The sequence below is a fragment of the Pomacea canaliculata genome, linkage group LG6 (genome assembly GCF_003073045.1).
Source record: "Pomacea canaliculata isolate SZHN2017 linkage group LG6, ASM307304v1, whole genome shotgun sequence".
Lineage (NCBI taxonomy): Eukaryota > Metazoa > Mollusca > Gastropoda > Architaenioglossa > Ampullariidae > Pomacea > Pomacea canaliculata.
In genome coordinates, this window is record NC_037595.1 from 26,779,482 (window position 1) to 26,798,019 (window position 18,538).

Genomic DNA, 18,538 nt, shown 5'->3' on the forward strand with positions numbered 1-18,538 from the left:
TTTAAAAGCTTGATGTTATAAAAAGTTAGCTGTAGCCAGCTGGCTGTAGCAACATACACAAATACCAAACGTACACAGAAAACACTATATTACTTTCTAACACAAGAACTGGTTTTTATATACATTGACCTTTATTCTGATCTGAGACCACCAAAATCTCCATATTAACAACAAAATGCAATGGTATAAAACAAACTTTTGACTTAGTGCTGATAATTTGTGAATACTGTTAAAACAAATCTACATGCTTTCAGTCCTTCATGGAATTGAACTTGGCCAGAACTTTTTCTATGTGATGAATTTAATTATCTGTCATCCAATTATTTAAAGTTTGCATATAAAGAGTACATGTGCACTTAACACATAAAATCACAGGGGAGACATCGATGGTAGATATATGATGGAACCGTGTATCCAACTCTCATTTCCCCATCAAATGACATTTCACCTACTGTTGCACCATTCTTTACCTCTCTCCTTCTTTTTCTCATATCTCAAGTAAACTTTCAGGTTTTTTTTAAAGCTGTATGTGACGTTTTGCACTTAAACTGGTACTAACATGCACTTACTGAAGCATGGAAAATTAAAATTCTTTTCTCATCATAAACGTTTTTCTTTAAAATCAGTGAGGCAGGTGTCGCAAAACCTGCAAAAGCACTAATGCAAGTATACAGATACTGAACATACAGGGCTTCACGTCAAAACTAGGAAAAGCAAAAATAAACAAAATACAGATAGTGCTTTCAGGTTCACAAAAAAAACTAAAACAAAAAATCACCAACTATTTCAAGTATTGTTTTAGGTTTAACCTTTTGGGCACGACAGGCCACGATGGTGGATTTGCCGGGCAAGCAAGGGAAAGGCAATTTTCATTACTTTTATTGCAACATTCAATCTTTTTCTTTTCAAAAAATGTCTAGGTTTCTTGGTCAAATGTTTACCTAAGAGCAGCAATAATAAAAATAAACTTTCCCCACTGTCCTCTTCACAGTCTTCAGTTATTAGCCGGTCTTTGTAATACTTATAGTCTTATACTATGCAGTACTCAGAGGGCAGAGGTGTAGGTGCAGGTTTAAGCTTCAATTTTTAAAAGTGTCTTCTTTAACAGCGGTTTCAGCTTTCATGGCGCACAACACAAAGCCGTTTACAAAGTGCGAACCGCTGCTTCGCATAAATTCGTCCGATTACATACAAGCCAGTTCAGCATTTATCATGCTGATTTCAACATAGACACGAACCTAGTTCTTTCCCTTCTGACGAAGTGTAGGGCTTAGAGATGTTCACCCGGTTCGCATCAGATGGAATGTAGACGCGACCCCTAAAATAGCAATTTCAATTCCTCTCGGGTTCATCTCAGTGCAACTGCCAGTTGGCTAGAAGCCATCAAGCGCAGCTGAGAGCTAGGCCCCTGGCTCATTCCGATCGTTCTTTTGAAAGTAGAACTGTGGTCTGGATGCACAAGACACTACTCAAGAAGAGCAGGTGGAGTTGTGAGTACACGCTTTTGCAAACTTATATATTTATATATTTTTGACCTTCTCACTAGAGTGACATAGATTATAGGTCATTGTTTTTGAACTTGAGGAAAATATACTCTTGGATGTGTATAGGCAAGTGCGTGATATATACTACACGATTGGCTCGTTTCCGTCCATGCATCGTTGGCTGTCCTCGTTGCTACTGTGTAATTAATTATATCATCGATTAATTACTCCTGTCATTACTTAGAATCAACAAGACATATATAGCTATTGTCAGCGTGCCTTCATCCGTATGTAACATCTGATCACATGAAAACTCCGTATCTGTTGTCTGAACCAGGTTTTTAGTACTTGCTCTCGCCACGGCTTGGCTACAGCGCGTCCTGTCTGGTAATCGCTACCAGTGGCGTAGGAAGATGTTCGGCGTTGGGGGGGCAAACTCCCTGCTGACAGTGAACGGCGTTCGCTCTCGCACATTATGTAAAAAAGGATGGGGGGGGGGTACTGCACACACGCACGTACACAGTGGTAGCATCACAACACGCTGCTTTATTGTTAAAAGGCAAAGCAGCATTAAATAAGAAAAAACAAATTAAAGAATGACTCCCCGGCTAACGCATTCTCAAGAAATGTGATAAACGTTATAATCATATAAATCATATTAATCAAGGTTGGCAAGTCAGTGTGCCAAAAAAACTGCGTCTTCGGTGATTTCTATTAATGAACTCCATTGCAATCTCGTCCAGATTAAGCAGATCAACCCTCTCTTTAAATGCATGCATAATGAGACAGTTATTCAAGCGCGTTTGTGTCATGGAACTTCTCAGGTATGTTTTTGTTCGTTTTAAGGCAGAACAACCCTGAGTCGTAGATAGCAATAATACCAGTCTCTCTGTCTCTAAAGAAAACTACCAATATAGGGACTCAGAGTCTTTGCCTTACTTAGGTGAAGTCAAAGCCGTCCATTCGCACTAAACCGTTGGTGCCTAGTAAGATGGAAGTCCTCGTGCTTCGCTAGCTTTTCACAAAGTGTAAGGGTTCCTGTCTGATTGGCAAGACTGGGGTATTGGTATGCAACTAATTCGTTACTGGCTTTCTGTGTTCCCCATGGCCAGTGCGGCCCCTTTCGGTTGTAAGCGATAGCAGATAATTTTAGGGTGACAGCGAGTGGGTGGGGGATGTTTTATGTTGGTCAAACGAAAACCGCCAAAGAAAAGGCGTCGCATTATGGGGGAGGGGGGAGGGAGACCACACTCGATGTACCGATGTACTGTCCGGCTGCTTTCTTCGCTCAGGCTTCAACACAGCCTGCAATTAGCATGGCAAACAATACCAACGGACTGTCCCCGATCTGATCGTCAGAGGTGTTAGAGCCTCCACTTGCCTCAGGGCCCGCTTTTGTGACGGTGATGACCGTCTCCTCTCTACGTTCCCCTACCTTTCTTCAGTTCTTTGCTCTTTGTGAGGAATTACGTCTCAAATATTGGGGGGGGCAAAAGGATATTCCTGCCCCCCCCTGTATTTTCCTTGGGGGGGCTGCCCCCGCTGCCCCCCTGGTTCCTACGCCACTGATTAGTAGCCACAGTAGTAGTCTGAGGTAATGCTGTGCGTATTTGAATGAATACATAAGGGAGAAAACACTAAAACCTTTAGGAATTGTTCCACTAGGGATTACTTCCCTTTAAAAGCTGAAAAACGCCAACCAGTCAGGTATTCGTTGCTTGAAAGTAGGCGAAGGTTTAGTAGATCAAGTCCATGTCGAAGTCGGTTGCTGGTTACACAATTCAACATGGATTTGTACTCAAACAACCTAAAATGAGAAGAAAATAGTAGTATTTAAATTCTAATGTATATTCTAATGTATAAGGCTAGTCGAAATATTTTAGCAACACAGTAAGTTGATCTGGGAGTTACTGTTTTTCTTAAATGTTGTATTAAATGTTGTATTAAACCACGTGGCCAACGCAAAACACTGCAAACGGAATAGACATACAAGATACAAGACATCTTTATTGTCTATGTTCGCAAGAGACAGAAATTTTTCTTTGTTGGGAGGTCAAAAACAAAAAGCAGAAAAGACACTTATTTAAAATACATATGCACTTCACTTTTCCATTATGATTATTCCTGTCCATCATGTGACCACTCTTGGTTGGAAAATGTCACTTCTTCTCCACAAATATAGCAAACATTGTCCACGCAACCGCTCACACAGTTGGCACGAACACACATCCACTCGCTCATCCAGAGGCGGGACACGACGTATACCTATCAAACCTCTAATGAACGTAGACGACAACAAAGTGGAAGTAAACGATACAAATAAAACCTTCAATCACACGTAGATAAAAAACTAAAAAGGGTGAAAATACATATACACATACGCAAGAAAACACAGATGTACCCCACGACCAAGTAAGAGATAATGAAGGATGTTAGTAGGGGAGATAACAATAATTATGGCGCTATGCGTTCTCACCCTTGAAGCCTTCAGGCCAAGCGTTAGATCTAGAAAAGTTCGCAATTAGACTCTTTCCCTTTCTGTGGCCTTGCGTGACGCTCTCAGAAAATGATGCAATAAACTCTGCATGACGTGTGCATGACGGTGTTATGCACTATTACGTCATTCTAGGCTTATTTAGTGCGTTGTGACAATTCTGCAGGATGAATGTACATGATGAAACAAAATGAACTCTTATCAAACGTAAAGTCAGTCCTTCTAGATGGATGTGAGACATGGCGTGTGACAAACACCATCGCCAGCAAGATTCAGACATTTGTCAACAGATGTCTGCGCCTCATCCTCAACATTAGATGGCCCGAGAAGATCTCCAATAAAGACCTTTGGGAGAGAACCAACCAAACACCTGCCAGCCAAGACATCAAAAATCTGAAGTGTGGCTGGATTGGTCACAACCTGCAAAAGCCAGCCGACAATTTAACGAGACAAGCTCTGGGCTGGAACGCACAGGGGAGGCGCAGGGTTGGGAGACCTAGACAGATATGGAGGAGATCGGTCCACAGCGAGGCTGAGACAGCTGGCATGACATGGTCCCAACTGGAGAAGGACGCTCAGAACCGGATCCCATGGTGGGGTGTAGTTGCGACCCTATGCCCTATGGGGTTAAAGAAGAATGTAATGAATTACATTTAAATAGAGACTATTTTTTGGTCTCTCCATTTACTGATGACCTGGACAACTGTGCTGTTGAACAGAATACACCTTACTGTTGCCTTTTGTGTGACTTGTATCGCCTTTTTTGAACATTAGATTAACGGACCTGAATTCAGTGTTCAAACTGTAGAATACAGTTACCCAGCTAAATGTAGGACAGCATGCTTTTTTGTGGCCCTTTGGTTTCTTTATCTACCCTGTACTCTCATTCAGCGAAATTCTCTTGTTATTTCTACTCCGGTCTCTGCTTGAACCAGATTTCGTCACATATATTTTCTATGTCAAATTAATACGATAATGTCGACAAATCCAAAACCTTTCGCAATACAATTAACAAAGCACAATCTCTCGATTCTAAGAATAACAACCGGAATGTTCTAAAAGCATACGAGGTATTCGCGTACAAAGTCACGAGCTGTAACTAAGGGATAGCCAGATCGGTCTACACCTGCTTTACCCTTTTCACGGATATATTTTTTGTTTTCACGAAAACCAAATGTAACTGCAGTAATAGTATAGAATAAGCAAAATAAAACAACTGGTGATTTTATTTTCATTTTCAATTGTACAGTGCCCCCCACCACACTCATCAGTGGTTTCATTCATTTTTCTTCCTCTGCATCAGCGGTAAGTCACTTATATTGTTTTTATTTTAGTGACACAGGGTTTATCTAAATTAACTTTCCAATGTTGATAACAGAGCACCATGGCAATTCTACTGGAAATGCTCGACATCAACACAGGCCTTGCTTTAGGCGTTGCCGTGGTGTCGTTGTTGTGGTGGTTTTCCGTCAGACGACCTGCACGTGCACCTCCAGGACCTTGGCTGGCTGTACCACTGCTGGGTCACCTGCTGCTGCTGATGAAGAAAGATACTCTGGAGCAGTTCGCAGCATGGCGACGACAGTACGGTGACGTGTTCAGTCTGTACCTAGGCAGCCGCCTGGTGGTGGTGCTCAACGGCTACAAAGTCCTCAAAGAAGCGTTGGTAAACAACGCCGACGTCTTCTCCGACAGGCCTCCTTTCCCTCTCCTGGATATTGTAACGCACAGCAAAGGCAGGTTAAATTGTATTTAAAATGATCTTGAGCCATCAAATTGTTTCCAAAAAAGTGAGTCATCGTGAAAATTTCCGAAGATGTTGAGGTGGAGCTGCTTTGAAATTTCATAACTGTGGTAAATCCATTTGCATAAAAATCTGTTGTGTAGTTACAAGTTACCTCGTCTGTTGACCAGCACCGATTGCTAAGATTACAGGTTTAGATAAACAGTATCCAATTGTAAGTATACAAATCCAGTGTAACATTGTAACACGTTTGTGGATTAATCTGGCAACAGACCTTTTGGACGGTTTGAGATCAATGTGGGTTGTTCTTTTTCCATCGACTGCAGTCACCATTTTTTTATTGCATGTCTCATAAGTGAAGATGTACTTTAAAATTCACTTAAAAACCACTTGAGCTCTGCACCACCAATAAAAATCACACACACACACACACGCGCACGCGGTGAAACAAACACTAATGTTGATTAATTATGGTTCGCCTAGAAAATTAGGGAATTGTAAGGAAATGTTTATGTTTAATAGGCGTTATTGACACCTCTGGTGCGGTGTGGAAAGACCAAAGAAAGGTTTCTCTGGATATCCTACGAGAGCTAGGGATGGGCAAAAACGTGCTGGCGGTAAAGGTCCAAGAAGAGATCAAAGAGTACATCAGGGTCATATCCGAGAGCCAAGGTCAGCCCCTGGATCTGAGACACTTGACCCAAGCCAGCGTGTCCAACAACATCTGCTCCATTCTCTTTGGCAAACGGTTCGAGTATGACGACGATGTCTTTAGAAACAACCTTAGGTTGATGCATCACGTTTTGCACGATGGTGGAGCGGGTGCAGTGGTCAATTTTCTGCCTTTCCTGCGAAACCTTCCTGGGAATTTCTTTAAGATGCAGCACATTGTAAACAAAATTCTACTTTTGCTTAATGAGTTTATCAAGCCTTTTGTAGACGAGCACAACCGCAGGTATGAGGAGGGCACAGTGGACGACTTTATTGGCGCCTACATCAGAGAAATACATCATCATCGCAACAGGCAGTCCGGATCACCTCACATAAACGGTAAAGTAATCATTCTCCGATTTTTTTCTGTTTTAATAAGAGATTTACTATTGGCATGAGTCTACATGGGTGTCAGTTATTATTCTACTCCCCAGGTAAACATAAACCTCCAGAGGAAATGTTGTGTAAAATGTTCACAGTCATTCACTTGAAATCGCTACACGCCGATCAAAAGCGCACAGCCATTCTCGTTCCCGAACAAAGAAATCAAAGAATGGATTTTTTCACAATCGATTTTATATTTGTTCAAAAGTGGTTTTCATTTACAAAGCTGTGAACTGAATTCGGAAGATCGGCAAACAACAAGTATGAAACTACAGCTAATACTATTAAACGCTTTTTCAAATCAAGGCAAACCTGGATGTTTATTAGCATTCAAATCGTCAATGCAATCATATATCAGCCTGTTATTATCTTTGAGACAGCTCCTACGAATAAATTCAAACTGAGCTTCATGGATTAGAGATGGAAAATTTTTTAAAAATTCTATTTGCAATGCATGCTGCCCCGATCTTAAATACAACATTTAACAGAGTGATTGATCAAACATGTCTAATAAGACACAATAAGCTCTTGCTCACGTGGAGAAACATCTGCTAAATTATTCTTGTTATATGGGAAGACTGAACACTCTTCTGTAACTTCTCTAATAATGTTATTTATTGAGTTGGATAATCCTGTTGTTTTTTTAAATATGAGGAGTTCTTTACTTTAAATCTCTTTCCCTATTGTTTTGTAGCTAATGAAAAAGAATAATCAAAGAATGGTCAGCTCTGTAGCCTTGGGTAATATCTATATATCGAAGACAAGATGTGATAGTTGAATCCGACAAAAGGAAGAAGTTTAATCTTCTTTGCTAGAATCGTATTTTCATATGCAAAGTATGTCGTAGTACATGTACATTCTTGATTAATTTCACAAAGTAAATCAACTAGATTCAAATTAGTAACCATCATATAAATTTGTTTTTGCCCTTTAGAATTGTTGTTATGCTTATAATTACGACACACAAGATGATAATTTAAAGCAATATTTCACGCTACTCAAATAACAGCATTTTTACCTCTAATTGTTTAATACATTTTTCGAGATGTGAAAAGAATTTTGGATCATACTTATCTGGTCTATACACACTAGTAATTGATAACTCTTTCCTAATTTTTAAATCAGTATCATAAAATAGCATCCATCATTATATATGTACATTTCCTTAAGTAAAAACTAAATTCAAAATTATTATTAAATAGAATGGCCAGCCTGCTTGAGGAAGAAGAAAGCAAATGATCCACAAAAGAACAGGTTAAACAAATGGTAATTTTCAAAAAAAAAAAAAAATAAATAAAAAAGGGGATAAAAGGAAATAAAATAGGGGAGGGGAGTTATCAAGCTTTTACCATCCTGGAAAAAAGCCCGTATATTTCTATCCTTATTTCCGCATATTTCTTTATGAATCCCGTTTTAACTTTTGTTAATTCTAAACGAATAGCGAGAGCCAATACAGACGTCTTCTTCAGGGTCAAAAAGGTAAAGCAAATATTAGTTTGTTTTTAAATATAATTTAACCAAACCAATAACCGCACAAAAATACAGTTTATTCAAAAATAATAATGACTAGGATTACATGTCAACACGAAGAATGTTACAAACTAAAGGATACAGTTGACTGTATGTACTTTTTTGGTGACCATTTGGTTTTCTAGACTACCGTGTATTTATATATTACCAGAGTTTTTTTTTTTTCTTACTACTTCAGACTCCACCCCGAACTCTAAAAACCCGATTTCGCCGCAGTTTAGTTCTCCGTGGCATCAATAATACAATACTGACAAATACCACCTCCCCCCCCCACACACACAAAAGTCTGTGATACAATAAATAAACAAAACACATCCTTTGGGTTACAAGAGTAACAAACATACTAGTATAAGTACGTACGTGTGTCCAGGGCCGCCGAGAGCCAGCCCGGGCCCCGGGACAGACCTCTCCGGGCCCCTTGTACTTGTAATCGTAAATTATTTTCCCAGTATATAATGTATGTTTACAATTCGAATCTCAATATCTACACTCAAACTCAACTTCAGCATGTGTAATGCTTGGGTGTTCTGTCCTTAGACGTTTCTTTAAAAGAAAAAGAAATGGAGAAGAAGAAAAAAAAAATCCACTGACCAAGGCCGGGCCCCCTTGACAGCCGCGGGCCCGGGTACACCAGCCCCCCTGTACCCCCCTCTCGTCAGGCCTGCGTGTGTCTCTTCCACCGAGACATAGACCGAGACAGCCGTACTCTGTACTCAGATATCCTAATTCTCTCCCTTTACCATCACAATCCAAAATCATTTCTATGTGCAAAACCTTTCCTACTAAGCTAACCAACCAATCAACCATCCTTTACCAAGAGGTACAGAGACTAATCTAGATGTGGTCTAGGTTTTTGGAAAGAGACTTTTTATTTATATGTGGAATTATTCCTTTTAAACCCCAAAGAACTAAATGTAACTGCAATCAAAGCGGCCCTGTGATCCTCTGGCGGTGAAAATGAATAAGAAGAAGAACTGCAATAGTAACACAAGCAAAATAAAAGAAATGTTGACCTACAGCAGTTATTTTGACAGACAAGAACTGCGGCTGTTATACAAGTATTTGCAATTTGCAGATGTTAATCTTCCGAAGACAGTCTTCGACATCTTTGCAGCTGGCACGGAGTCGACCTCTACAGCTATCCTGTGGACTCTGGTTTACTTCCTTCACCACCCTGACGTGCAGGACAAGTGCTACGAGGAGATCCACAGAGTTGTCGGCACAGAGCGAGCGCCAACCATACAGGATAGACCGCAGTTAGTTTACATGGAGGCTGTCATCATGGAGGTTCTTCGTTATGCCAACGTTGCTCCACTAGGTGTGCCACATGCCACCTCATGTGACGTGGAGTTTGGCGGATACACGATCCCTAAGGGCACTTTTCTTTTCCCCAACCTGGATTCTGTAATGAGAGATCCGGAGATCTGGGGTGACCCCGACAGATTCCGACCTGAACGTTTCATTGGAGAGGACGGCAAACTGTGGAGACCTGAAGAATTTATTCCCTTCTCTATGGGTATGTTACATCACAGCCGAATTTTTTATTTTCGATTGGGTATCTTTTTGAGTCTGGGTTAGAAGTCATTGTATCTATACTTTGATAAGATGAGGTTATTCACCCTCATATTTTAACATATATACACAACTAACAAACAACCAATGAGCGCGTTTTTGTTGCGAAATCCTTGCATGTTTATAGTTATGTTAGGTTAGGTAAGTAACTTTACACATGTGAAAGTTTCAAACAGTAAAAGTTATGTCTGTTTAAGAAGTTTAAGTAAATGATTATTTTAAACTCATTACTGAATTATAAACATTTTATATACAAGTGGTTTTTTTATCTTTTAGTTTCAGCTCAGCTGCTAAATGACTGTTTAATTTCAACTCAATTTCTTAAACATTTCTAACAGACATGGCTTTTAGCTTTATGGTTGTGGTGATGGCCTACAACAGCTGTAGCGTTAGGCTAACCATCGCAAAACAGCCAAAGAGGTTACAGGGAAAACTTAACATGGCCGTTACACTGTTTGCGTCAAGAAAGGTCGCCTACTAGCACAATATATCCACCTAAGAAAACTCTTTTCTAGAACACATTTGTTATGCTATTCTCGATATGGAAACTATATATGATTAAAAACTATTGTTAACAGGTCGACGCGTTTGTATGGGTGAGGCGCTTACCAGAATGGAATTATTTCTATACCTGTCAACAATGGTACAACACTTCCAATTCCTGCCTTCGGAAACTGGAGAGCTGCCATCATTGCAAGGCCTGCTGGGAATAGTCTATACCCCTAAACATTTCAAGGTTCGAGCTGTGCCTAGGATAAGTTCCACAAAAGAAACGTCTGAATGAAAACAGTAATGGAACGGACGTGTGTTAAAGGAAACCGAAACACATCTGAGTTTCCTATTCATTTATCATCAAAGCTGTAGACATGGCTGCTGCAATCTATTATCGAGTGACAGCCTCAGGTAATTTTTATCTGTGGTTTTTATGTTACACGTAGTGAACACAGATTGTTGACCCCGAAAAACCAATCAACTGAGTTTTCAATGGCGAAATGTTGGGAGGGTCCTACACGATCCATCTCTACGATAAAGTCATTTCAATGCAGTTTGTTGGACCACCTGTTTGCTCGATTTTATTCTATTTAATACTAATCAGCTTGCGAACAAGTTCTTTTCATCATGCATATGCTTCATTTGTTTTCAAAGCTTACGACTTTAGCAGGTTTTTTTTTTTATTTCTTCGTCGTGTACATCACACAAATGATATTTAAACGGACATCAATATTTATTTGAATTTGAATGTAAATAGACAAAACATGTGTTGTGTTTGAATACTATCATTTAATGAGACTCCTTTTTTGACTGACTCGGATATAACTACAGCTATTAAGTTTGACGAAGGTACTTTAAAGCTGGTTAATGTGTATAAAGGTCATTATGGGCGTAAATTAAAAACGATTATAATGTAGAGCAAGAATAAAATAAGTAGGTCTACTTACGGGCATTGAAATCAGTAATACAATTTTAACAGAAATGTGATAGCCTTTTAACAAATTTACAACACAGCCATTTTATAAGGCATAGGAATGCATGACGATATTTTTGTAGAGGGGTGTGTAGGATTGTATGGAATTAAACTTATCACAGAACGTGGATTACTCATCTGTATTTGATATATTAAAACATTGATGGTGGAAGCAATAAAATCCTTTGTTTTGTTTTTTTTAAATAAATTTGATTGTCGCTGGGACAGGTTTGTGTACATCATTTCACTATGTGACACTTCATGTTGTTCATTCTACATTCTTTTTTTAAAGAATCGTTTGCAAAGTGCGGACCGTTCAATCACATTGTTTCCACTTATTCAGATTGTCATAAACTCAAGCTTAATGATGAGAAGACAGAGGCGATGCTATGTGGTTCCAAGCTTAGCCTTAGTAAAGTCTCTCTAGACTCCATCCAAGTGGGTCAAGCTAGAATCCCCCTCTCCAGCTCCGTACGGAACCTTGGACTCTATGTTGACAATCTTCTAACTATGTCTGATCATGTCAGTTCTGTAGTCAAGGCATGTTATTTCCATATCCGCACTCTTGGACGACTCCGACCCAGTCTTAATAAGAAGACTGCAAATGCAGTTGCTGTGTCCCTCATCGGTTCTACATTAGACTATGCCAACAGCTGCCTCTGGGGGATTTCAAAGAGCGAGTTGTCGAGGCTACAGCGAGTGCAAAATACGGCTGCGAGGATAGTTGCAGGAAAGAAAACAACTGACCATATTACTCCTGTACTTCGTGACCTGCATTGGCTTCCTGTGGAGAAGCGAATTGAGCATAAATTGTTAACCTTAACCTATGGCTGTCTTCACGACCTTGCGCCTGTCTATCTGCAAGAACTCATTCGCTGTTACCAACCCCAGCGGAACCTTCGTTCAGCAGCACACTTCAGACTTGAACGACCGAGTGTTCAGTCAGGGAATACTAACAAGAAGACTGCGGGTTTCAGATCCTTCTCCAAAGTAGCCCCGCTTTTGTGGAACTCGCTTCCCCTCTCGACCAAGGAGTCTGATAGTATTGGATCTTTCAAGAAAAATCTTAAGACTCACTTGTTTAAACTTTTTTGAAGTTTTCATTTGACCTGCAGTTTGGTGGCTGCTGGGATCACCGCGCATTGAGCGCATCTTTGTGATGCGGATACTAGCGCGCTACAAAACTACAAACTACATCATCATCAGATTGGGAGTCTCAATGGTATGATGGAACTCGACTGCGGAGAAGATTTGTTAACACAGAAAACGTTAAAAAATACAAGAAAATAAATACCCTGCCAACAGCAGACACAAATGTTTTAGTTGCTCACATTGAAAACTGATCTTAACATTTTCATTCAAAACTTCAAAAGTATCTTTCAAAAGTTTTACATCATAAACCTTGGATATTTGTATATAGAGACAGTTATATAAAGATGTGATGTGTCAAGAGGTATAGGACGTATGAGCAGTTAAGCATGGTATCCGCTAAGTAAATTTTTTTTAAACACAAAAATTGAGATACTTTTCGAAGCTCCTTTAGTTTTCGCAATTTTTATTAGCTAGTTAAAAAGCCACATGTCTGTCTTGTCACACAATCACTTTTCGCATCCCAAAACTCGTCCATTTACATGACGATCTAAGAACTTTTGACATGTCAAGGGATATGGGATATATCAGAAATCCAACATGGTATCCTCTCAGGGAAAGTTTTTAAAATACACATTAATGGAAAGCAGAACGGTCGGACGCCAACGGCGGCTTGGGAGCGTTGGAACTAAAAGGCTATGCTTTGCTAGTTGAGTTTGTTTTTGATGGTGTTTATTGGAATTATGATTATGATTATGATTATGTTATGATTATTATTACAACAGCTAACAACATCAGGTCGTTAAGAGGGACTTTGACGTGGTTGGATGAAGTCGAGTCTTTGCTGCGAGTGTGGAGTTGCTATCGCCAGACGATTATTTTGGTGTAGTCACTGGTCCAGCACGATATACCAAGAGATGTTCAAGCGCACTCTGGGCTGCTGTCGTCGTAGCAATAATTATCATATGTTATAACCAGTGCTTTGGACGGCTAAAGTGCGATCTTAATGAGATAAGTTTTTCAGGTCACGACACAAGGCATTGTTTTGCTCTGAACTGTAGTCATGCTCAAGGGGTGACGAAGAGGACACTGCTATTAATATCTCCAACATCTGTCAACATCTGTCTCCGGTTTCTTTGCAGGTAGAAGGTGAAACCATCGGCAAGTGAGGAAGAAGATTAAATGTCTGTCACAATTTGTGTGTATATTGTGAAGGAGTGTTGTAAATGTTTGTGGTGATAGTGTTCAGTTGCAGTCCTTCAACAAAACTCTCCAGGTCAAACTGGATCAGTTCTTCAAACGTTGACTGGAGTTGGTAAGAACCTTTTTAAAATTGTTCTTCGCATGCTGAGTATCGAGTATATTATTTTGAAGAAATAGTTTGTAAATTTTTTCAATGAACAAAGTTCATAAGGAACAGTAGTTCTTTTTTGGATATTCGCCATACGTGTGTGCCGCACAATAAAGGTCACAATGACATTTTAATGTTACATATGTTCCGTCTTGTAACATAGGGCATGTTCCTGTGATCGGACCAGCCAGATGTAAGGACCAAAATGATTGCGTACTCATGTGGTCCGATTAACCGGAATCGACTATATTAGCTATTTTAATCAAATGAACAGACTCATTAAAACATTGAATTAAAATGCCACATTTTGTCGATCTGTATTTAAATTCAGAAATATTAAGGGACAACTCAATTGGAACATTTTTTCTCCATGATCGAGTCAAGTTCATTTTAAATTAATAGTTACAATAATTTGAAACATAATTATTGATTTCAAAGATATAAGCTTTTAAATATCGGCATTCTCACCGGCTACTAGGAAAGCAGGAGAAAAGGACCTTTCGTAATGATTTCTTCCCATTGGTATTGATTCTAATTTTGCACTACAAAATTTAGTCATTAATCATTTTTCAACTTTAGTTAATTCTGAGTGGTTATTCGTGGTAGGTTTTTGATCGAGAGTCTGCGACATTAACATTGACAAGAAGCACTTTAGTCATAACGAGAACACTCGTACTATAAATGACTGTTCATTTAGTGTAGGATCCTCGGAGGATGGAACGCACTACCCACAATACAATAATATCTACCCTAGGTTTTTGAAAAATGTCCCACCATACAACGGGAAACATTTCTTATGGACCTAACAGAGCACCATGACATCTCTGCTGGAAATGCTCGACATCAACACAGGCCTTGCTTTAGGCGTTGCCGTGTTGTTGTTGTGGTGGTTTTCCGTCAGACGACCTGCAGGTGCACCTCCAGGACCTTGGCTGGCTGTACCACTGGCGGGTCACCTGCTGCTGATGATGAAGAAAGATCCTCTGGAGCAGTTCGCAGCATGGCGACGACAGTACGGTGACGTGTTCAGTCTGTACCTGGGCAGCCAGCTGGTGGTGGTGCTCAACGGCTACAAGGTCCTCAAGGAAGCGTTGGTAAACAACGCCGACACCTTCTCCGACAGGCCTCACCTCCCTTTAATGGATTTTGCAACCAAGAGCAAAGGCAGGTTAAATTGGATTAAAAATAATCTTGAGCTATCAAATTGTTTCCAAAAAGTGGGTCATCGTGAAAGTTTCCGTAGTTGTTGAGGTGAAGCTGCTTTGAAATTTCATAACTGTGGTAAATCCATTTGCATAAAAACCTGTTGTGTAGTTACAAGTTCCAAGCTCGTCTGTTGACCAGCACCGAGTGCTATAATTACAGGTTTTGATAAACAGTATCCAATTGTAAATATACAAATACACTGTAACATTGTAACACGTTTGTGGATTGATGTGGAAACAGACCTTTTGGACAGATTGAGTTCAATGTAGGTTGTCCTTTTTCCATCGACTGCACTCACCCTTTTTTATTGCATGTCTCATAAGTAAAGATGTACTTTAAAATTCACTTAAAAACCACTTGAGCTCTGCACCACCAATAAAAATCACACACACTAATATGGACTATGGTTCGCCAAGAAAATTAGGGAATTGTAAGGAAATGTTTATGTTTAATAGGCGTTAGTGACACCTCTGGTGTGGTGTGGAAAGACCAAAGAAAGGTTTCTCTGGATATCCTACGAGAGCTAGGGATGGGCAAAAACGTGCTGGCGGTAAAGGTCCAAGAAGAGATCAAAGAGTACATCAGGGTCATATCCGAGAGCCACGTCAGTCACTGGATCTGAGACACTTGACCCAATCCAGCGTGTCCAACAACATCTGCTCCATTCTCTTTGGCAAACGCTTGGAGTATGACGATGATGTCTTTAGAAACAACCTTAGGTTGATGCATCACATTTTGCACGATGGGGGAGCGGGTGCAGTGGTCACTTTTCTACCTTTCCTGCGACACCTGCCTGGAAATTTCTTTAAGTTGAAGCACTTAGTAAGCAGTATTCTACTATTGCTTAATGAGTTTATCAAGCCTTTTGTAGACGAGCACAACCGCAGGTATGAGGAGGGCATATACGAGGATGACGACTTTATTGGCGCCTACATCAGAGAAATACATCATCATCGCAACAGGCAGTCAGGATCACCTCACATCAACGGTAAACATTCTCCGGTTTTTCTGTTTTAATAAGAGATTTACTATTGGCATGAGTCTACAATAAAACCTCCCTATCAAGATTGGCTAAAATTCACCAAAATCAACTCGTCAATGAGAGAAGTCGTAGTAGGAAAGTGAATAAGAAGAACCGCAATAGTAACACAAGCGAAATAAAAGAAATGTTGACCTAAAGCCGTTATTTTTACAGACAAGAACTGCGGCTGTTATACAAGTATTTGCAATTTGCAGATGTTAATCTCCTGAAGACAGTCTTCGACATCTTCACAGGTGGCACAGACACGACCTCTACAGCTATCCTCTGGACTCTGGTTTACTACCTTCACCACCCTGACGTGCAGGACAAGTGCTACGAGGAGATCCACAGAGTTGTCGGTACAGAGCGAGCGCCAACTATGCAGGATAGACCGCAGTTAGTTTACATGGAGGCTGTCATCATGGAGGTTCTTCGTTATGCCAACATTGCTCCACTTAGTGTACCGCATGCCACCTCATGTGACGTGGAGTTTGGCGGATACACGATCCCTAAGGGCACTTTTGTTTTCCCCAACCTGGATTCTGTGATGAGAGATCCAGAGATATGGGGTGACCCCGACAGATTCCGACCTGAACGTTTCATTGGAGAGGACGGCAAACTGTGGAGACCCGAAGAGTTCATTCCCTTCTCTATGGGTAAGTTACATCACAGCCGAAATGTTTTTCGACTGGTTATCTTTTCCTGTCTTTCTTCGCATACAGAAGTCCTTAAATTTGTTCTTTGATAAGATGAGGTTATTCACCCTCATATTTTAACATATATACACAACTAACAAACAAACAATGAGCGCGTTTTTTGGTGCAAAATCCTTTCATGTTTATAGTTGTGTTAGGTTAGGTGACTTCCCTTTGACGTTTGAAAGTTTCAAACAGTAAAAGTTATGTCTGTTTAAGAAGTTTAAGTAAATAATTATTTTAAACTCATTACTGAATTATAAACATTTGATATACAAGTGGTTTTTATCTTTTAGTTTCAGCTCAGCTGCTAAATGAATGTTTAATTTCAACTCAAGTTCTTAAACATTTCTAACAGACATGGCTTTTAGCTTTATGGTTGTCGTGATGGCCTAAAACGATATACAACTAGCACAATACATCCATCTCAGGATATTCGTTTTTAGATCACATTTGTTATGTTATTCTCGATATCGAAACTATATAAAATTTAAAAAAACTATTGTTAACAGGTCGACGCGTTTGTATGGGTGAGGCGCTTGCCAGAATGGAATTATTTCTATATCTGTCAACAATGGTACAACACTTCCAATTCCTCCCTCCGGAAACTGGAGAGCTGCCATCTTTGCAAGGCCTGCTGGGAGTAGGCTATACCCCTAAACACTTCAAGGTTCGAGCTGTGCCTAGGATGTGTTCCACAAAAGAAACATCTGAATGAAAACAGTAATGGAACGGACGTGTGTTAAAGGAAACCGAAACACATCTGAGTTTCCTATTTATTTATCATCAAAGCTGTATACATTACTGCAGCACATCTATTAACGAGTGACAGCCTCAGTTAATTTTTATCTGTTCTTTTTATGTTATACGTAGAGAACACAGATTGTTGACCAAGAAAGACTAATCAACTGAGTTTTCAATGGCATAATGTTGGGAGAGACCTACACGATTCATAGCTAGGATAACTACATTTCAATGCAGTTTGTTGGACCACCTTTTTGTTGAATTTTATTCTTATTAATACTAATCCGCTTGCGTACAAGTTCTTTTCATCATGCATATGCTTCATTTGTTTTCAAAGCGTACACCTTAAGCAGATTTTTTATTTCTTTGTCGTGTACATCACACAAATGATATTTAAACGGACATCAATATTTATTTGAATTTGAATGTAAATAGACAAAACATGTGTTGTATTTGAATACTATCATTTAATTAGACTCCTTTTTTGACTGACTCTGTTATCACTACAGCTATTAAGTTTGACGAAGGTACTTTAAAGCTGGTCAGTGAGTAAAAAGGTCATTATGGGCGTAAATTAAAAAGGATAACAATGTAAGCAAGAATAAAATAAGTAGGTCTACTTACAGGCTTTGAAATCAGTAATAAAATTTTAACAGAAAAGTGGGAGCCTTTTAACAAATTTACAACACAGCCATTTTATAAGGCATAGGAATGCATGACGATATTTTTGTAGAGCGGTGTGTAGGATTGTATGGAATTAAACTTATTACAGAACGTGGATTACTCAATCTGTATTTGATATATTAAAACATTGATTGTGGAAGCTGTCGCGTGTCGGCGATTTTTCTGCTGTCCGTGTTGTGCTTTCCGTACTGTGATGGCCTGTCGCTGGGTGTGTACGTACGGATGGGGAGAATCAAGGGACGGTTTACCGGGTCCTTGTGTAACCCTATCCGTCTCGCGAGCCCAAGAGCCCTGACTCGCGGCGTCACAGGTATCTTTTTCTTTCGGGATGGGACAGCTACCCCCCCCCCTTTTTCTTTGTCTG

General features: G+C 39.8%; 1 protein-coding gene and 1 pseudogene across 1 annotated transcript; both read left to right on the forward strand.

The window, feature by feature from the left end:
- The first annotated feature begins 1,245 nt into the window (after window positions 1-1,245).
- LOC112566463 (cytochrome P450 2U1-like) lies at window positions 1,246-11,565 on the forward strand. The gene is made up of 5 exons (XM_025242667.1): window positions 1,246-1,490; window positions 5,357-5,714; window positions 6,245-6,772; window positions 9,423-9,863; window positions 10,498-11,565. Exons 2-5 carry the CDS (start codon window positions 5,363-5,365, stop codon window positions 10,701-10,703), a joined length of 1,527 nt encoding a protein of 508 aa, XP_025098452.1. The 5' UTR covers window positions 1,246-1,490; window positions 5,357-5,362; the 3' UTR covers window positions 10,704-11,565.
- A 3,059-nt stretch (window positions 11,566-14,624) lies between these two features.
- LOC112566460 lies at window positions 14,625-18,315 on the forward strand (annotated as a pseudogene).
- The last annotated feature ends 223 nt before the right edge of the window (window positions 18,316-18,538 follow it).